Below are 5,686 nucleotides of genomic sequence, written 5' to 3' on the forward strand. Positions count from 1 at the left end.
GCTGCCTGTCCCTCCCTCTGTCCCCTTAGGAAGGGGAGGCCCATCCCAGTGGGGTCTGGAGGGTGTAGCAGGCAGAGTGGGTCTAGAGTGTCCTCAAGATCAGGTCTCACATTCAGGAGGGACTGCAAATTAGACATTTGACTTTATTTCCGAGTGAGACTTTCAAGCAGGCACAGAAACACCACCAGTTCTGAAAGAAGATGCTCAACACCCAACTTGGAACAGCATTGTAACACCACACTGCCTGGCATGTACCAGAAATTCATATTTTCTTTAACACCAGTAATTAAACCAGAATGTTTCATTGTATTTTCATGTTAAAGTTGTTCATTGGTTCCATGTAAACATTTAACATAAGGCTTTCCCACCCCCTCCCATACACACTGTTTAAAAAAAATAAATGGGAGCTTCAACCGTGGGGAGCAGCCCTGGCCTCTCTAAGCCTCCCCTAGGCCCTGCTCCGGCTGGAGGTCAGAGGGCCATGGGTGCACTCTCCACTACTTGCAGAATCTTCCTCACACCGCCCCATTCCATGTGTGGCCAGGAGGGGGTAAAACACTGAGCACGTGGAAGGCATGTCCTCCCTTGGGTTTGTGGAGGCTGGGTCTGGTCCCACAATCCAAGCCCAGGCAGGGCTCTGGGATGCATGACTCAAGAGAGCCGGCAAATGCAGGCAGAGCCAGTGACTGCCCATAAGGACTGTAGCTCTTCAGAGCCTGGGGAGGCCTCCCCCAGGAAGGCTGGAGTCTTGTCACTTGAGGACATGTCACCAAGGCATAAAAATAGGAATGTTTCGAAAACCAAAGCATGAGCACATTTAATTCCAACAAATTCAAATCCAGGCCTGCCTTCCATGGGATTGTCGCTGGGGGCACCCTGGGTGCCATATGCTGGTGATCTGGCTATGCTGAGTAACTGCAGAGATGCCGGCCGCAGGCTGCCCCACCCCTCAGGGGAAAGTGTGGCCCCCTCTCAAACAGTCACATGGTTTCAGCCATGGACAGCGAGTGGTCCCGTGTGCGCCACTGGCCGCAGGAGCACTGCACGAGGGGGTCACAGTGTATCATGCAGCCCACAAGGCTGCTGTCCTGACCTCTCTGTCTGTCCTGCCCGTTGGCCTGAGATAGTTTCTCAGTGCCTCAGAGGAGATATTAAAAAACATTTGGCCACTGAGTGAGCACTGACAACAGTGGCCAGACCATGCCCTGGATGTGACAAGCAACCTAGTCACACTTGTGACTGATGAGCCTCAGCGCGGCCTGGCGTGAACACCCCTGGGCTCCCAGTGACTCACTGCTCTTTAGCTAGAGAGGACCTGCTAAACTGCAGTGTGGCACTTGGGAAGATCCTGGGCTTTGAGGTCCCACAGAGCTGGGTTGGAATCATGCCACTGATCAATGCTACTTCGTGTGCCTGCGTTTTGGTCTCTGCGTCTCTAAATTGGAAGCCATGCCCCTCTAACTGGGTTGTGGGAAATAACATGCCGTGATGGATGTGGAGCGTGGCCTGCTCCTTCCCTCCACTCCGCAGGGTTTTGGAATGAGCCCACCCTCCTCCACCTCTCTAACTTCCATCAGTCTCTGCAGTCACCTGCCTGCCTGTGTTCCTCCGGCTCACTGCTGCTCAGTTTTCTGATGACTCTGGATTATTTTTCCCCTTGTCTCCTTTTTGTCACCTCCTTGAACCCCAACAACCCTCCCAGGTTTTCCCATTGTGCTCAAACCCCCATTTCCTTAGGGTTCCCTGGCAGTTGAATCGGTGGTGTGTGCTTTGGGTGGGGGATGGGGCGGGACAGCAGGCTCCCTTTCCCCCTCCAGGCTGGCATGCAGATAGAATCAGTCCTTGTTGTGCCTAGGGGGATGCAGGACCTCCCATGAGGAGCCCCTTTCGCCTGCCTCCCTAGCCCCATAGGCAGGTACTACCTGCACCCACACTCTGCCACACTCATGCCCTCGTAGTGGTACTTGAGGGTGGGCACCCCCATGTCATCCTTGTAGAGGACAGAGATGGGGTTCAGTCTGGTGGGCACACAGCAGGCCTTGCCCACCTTTGTGGGGAACTTGAGATGCACCAGGGTCTGCACAATCGCGTGTTTCGTCGGCGTCACATCATCGGCTAAGGGAAAGAAGCAGCCGCCCTTACACTCGTAGGCTTCGTACTCCTTGGGCGCGATGATCCAGCTGTCCCAGCCAATGTCCTCAAAGTTCACCAGCAGGGAGGTCTTCTGACAGTGGCTGCCCGCCCCGGCGCTCCTTTTCCTTCTGGCTAAAGTTGGTCCTGCAGCCACCTGGCTGTCCACGTCCTCCTCATGGCTGCTCTCGCCTGCCTCTGTGGAGCCATCCCTGGACTGCTTCTTGAGCACGCTCTCTTGCTCATGGCCGATCATCTCCCTGAGCTCCAGCCTGGCCTCCTTGGCCCCGCTGCTGTGGTCATTGGAGAAGACAACAAAGAAGGGCAGGTTTCCGGAACCTGGAGGAACACTGATGTCCAGCTTGTCGCAGCCCTTCCTGTGGCTCTCCACAGTCACTTCCAGCTTATTTTTGCTCTTGGTGGAGTCGGCCCGGACCCAGCGCTTCACAGCGCTGGACACTTCCAAGGTCTCCCAACCCTCATCCCGAATGTCCTGGGACACCAGGAAGTTCTTGGTCCCGGCAGCACCACCCCAGGCATCTGTTCCATCCAGAACATCGTAAATGATCATGCTTCCTTTCAGGTCGTGAGAGGGGTCCACGTGATTTTGACAGGAGACATAGAGTCGGAGCTCGGCTCTGGTGATCTGCTCGTGCCTGGGAATCGAGATGTTGAAGAGCAAGATGTGCTTCTGGAAGGGGAAGTCCTCCGTGGCAGTTACCGAGACGGCATCTGAAATGCAAACACACCTGGTGGGCATCTGCCGGCGGGTCTGTTTCTGTGACCTGAAGCTGAGTCTCAGGGTTTAGACAGAAGAACATCTGGGATAACAGTTTTGGTCTCTATTATCTCTATTTGGTTTCACCCAAGCTCTTAAGATAAAAGAGTATTTTGAAAGGTACATTTAAGATCTTCCAAAGAAAAGCAAAGGCAGGAGATGCCTCCAACTGAGACTGACAACTCCTGCTGTTTCCTGAGCATCTACTATGTGACAGGCATTACGCGGGAAGCTTGGCAGAATACATTTCACATTAATCCTCACACTCACCTTGGGAGGATCTAATTATTATTCCATGTTTGCAGATGTGGGGACTGGGATTCAAGGCAGTTAACTACAAAAATGCACACAGCTAGTTAAGTATCCTGGCACTTAGCAGCACACAGCTAGTTGAGTACATAAAGAAAACAGCAAAACTCACTGCCAGGTCCTGAGTAAAGATCCTGAGTGTAAGAGTTTAAAGGAGAGATCCTGGGTGGGGACAGTGAAAGCTCAATATTAAGACAATGTTAAAAATCTCAGCATTTAAACAGTGTATAAGTCATCTGGAATTGTAATTTCCAAACAAAGTGAAAGTGGACAATCGTTTTCAGTGTTTGAGGAAAAAAAAAACTATTGGCTTAAATTGCTTTGTCATGTCAAGCAAAAATGTGGCTTGCCTTTTAGCCACATAGTTATCTCAATTTCCCATTTATCCTGGGCTGACACTTTGTCACTAGCACGCTCCTGCTATACCGTGGCAGGCTCACAGGCAGGGGAAAGGTTGCATTTTTTGAGCACTGGCTATGTGCCCACATGTGTGGAGACCCTGTGCTGTAGGGAAACCCAGCCGGCAGGTTTTGAAGTTCCGGTCCTGCCTCTGCAGACCGGTTAGGTCTGGCCTGGCTGTGGTATGGAGCTGGGGCCCTTAGCCATTTGCAAGTCTCAGGCCCAGGAGGGGAGAGGCCCTGTACTCCTGGACATTCAAAGGGAGACAGCAGCAGCAAAAGCCGGCTGTGCAGGCAGACAGGCCTAGGTCAGAATCCAGCGGCTTAGCACTTCTTAGGAGGCTTGGGTGGGTACACTTGGTGGCTGCAAGCTTCGACTGAACAGTTTCGCTGTTCAGAAACTCATTTCACCTGCATCATGTGAGCTTGACTGAGTTAGGACATAGGTTCTAGGTCCGTGTTTGTTATCTTCTAGTCCTTCTAAGTCAGATGTGTTTCTACTTAAAAACAATTAGGTTCTCTTGCAACAATTCTCTGTTAAAGAACTTTATCTGATTTTTAAAACCCTTTCACAAGAAAGGAATAGATGTGCTTCCAAAGTTTAAAAATATACGAGTTAGTTGGGGAAGAAACAGGTTGTCTGATCTGTTTTGAAGTAGGAAGGGGACAGGAAGAGAAGGGGCAAAGGAAGAGAAGTAAATCACAGCAGGGAGATGGAAAGAAGAGGAGAGCAAAGGGAAGGGGGAAGAAAAGGGGAGCCGGCATCCCTGTGCACCTGCTGTGTGAAACATGGCACACAGCCCAGAGAATCCTTCAGAGCACAGCGGCTGAGTAGCGCTCTCAGTGACAATGAAAATGTCCTGCTATCTGCCCTGCCCGATAGCGAAGCCATTAGCCACACATTTGAAAGGAAGCTGGTGAGGCTAAAGAACTACATTTTAATTTTATTTCATTGTAACTAATTTAAATGGAAGTTTGAAGAGCCTCCTATGGCCAGCGGCCTCCACAATGGTCAGGGCAGCTGTGGACCTGTGAGCCCCACCCCAGTGCGCCTGATGCAAGCAGAGACCTTACCTTCTACACTGAAGCTCCGCACGATGTTGGACGCTGGCGTGGTTGACTTATCAGACGTGTACCTGTTGTACAGGTCGATCATGTACTGCGGCGGCTCAACTCTGGTTTTGTCCTGTGAAGGGACCCCACTCAGGTTAAGGCTGCGTAAGAAATCCACCTTCATGTTCTCCAGAAACAGCTTCAGGTTGAAGGTGTGCTCTGGCAGCTCACCTCCAGGCACCTCCAGTGGGCTGTGGGCGTTTCCCCCAGCAGACCCTTGTCCCCCCCTCTGCAGTGGCTTCCCCTGCAGGGAGCCGGCCAACAGGGACAGCAGGGGCAGGGCCACCCACAGTGCCCCAGGACACATCTTGGGCCCACGCAATCACCCAGAGAGGAGACTGCAGGCGGCCGTGTTGTGTTAGCGGGCACGGGGAGGAGCTGGGAAGGAGCGGGCGGGCATCTCCCTGCTGTTTGCTCTGGAGGAACCGTCCTGGTCAGTGCCCACTCTTGCCTGCCGCCAGGCCGGATTGTCCTCCGCTTGTGCTAATTTGGCCCTCGATGCCGCGCTCCAACCTCTTATCTGAAGGAGCCCTTCGTTAATGAAGGCTCTATAAACATCTGACAAACACACAGGGCATGTGGGAAGGACACGGCCTACTGTAAAGAATCTGCGCTTCTCCTGGGGGTTATTGCCCCCTAATTAGGATCCTTTCTCATTTCCTTGCCAGGGCTGTTCAGAAGAATCTCCAGGCAGGGCGACGTATACTCCATCTCCTGGGCCACAGGAGTGAAGAATCCAGGAAACAAGACCAGTAAGTCCTCTAAATAAAGAAAGGACAGCGCAAGATCACAGCGAACCATGGAGGCTGGGGAGATGGGGGTAGGGCGGGGACCACGTCAGGGCTCGGAGGAGGCCTGCTCCTTGTGGAGTCAGAGCCCGCCAGCAAGGCTCCCCGCTCTTGGTGGGGTACATTGCTGAGCATTAGAGATCACGGGTGAATATGGCCCCCATGCAAAT

At 52.7% G+C, this 5,686-nt stretch overlaps 1 protein-coding gene across 1 annotated transcript; it reads right to left on the bottom strand.

Moving 5' to 3' along the window:
• Positions 1–111: 111 nt before the first annotated feature.
• GDF2 (growth differentiation factor 2) lies at positions 112–5,269 on the bottom strand. Its single transcript, XM_032266842.1, has 2 exons — positions 4,690–5,269; positions 112–2,862 (listed from the first exon to the last, which is right to left on the bottom strand). Exons 1-2 carry the CDS (start codon positions 5,033–5,035, stop codon positions 1,919–1,921), a joined length of 1,290 nt encoding a protein of 429 aa, XP_032122733.1. The 5' UTR covers positions 5,036–5,269; the 3' UTR covers positions 112–1,918.
• Between the last annotated feature and the right edge of the window lie 417 nt (positions 5,270–5,686).

Source organism: Sapajus apella, unplaced genomic scaffold (assembly GCF_009761245.1).
Source record: "Sapajus apella isolate SASKATOON/1434 unplaced genomic scaffold, GSC_monkey_1.0 scaffold161, whole genome shotgun sequence".
In the NCBI taxonomy this organism is placed as follows: Eukaryota; Metazoa; Chordata; class Mammalia; order Primates; family Cebidae; genus Sapajus; species Sapajus apella.

Coding starts and splice junctions, on each gene's coding strand:
- GDF2 (XM_032266842.1), bottom strand. CDS start 5,035: ATGTGTCCTGGGGCACTGTGGGTGGCCCTGCCCCTGCTGTCCCTGTTG. Junction 2,863..4,689: donor GCGGAGCTTCAGTGTAGAAG/GTAAGGTCTCTG, acceptor TTTGCATTTCAG/ATGCCGTCTCGGTAACTGCC.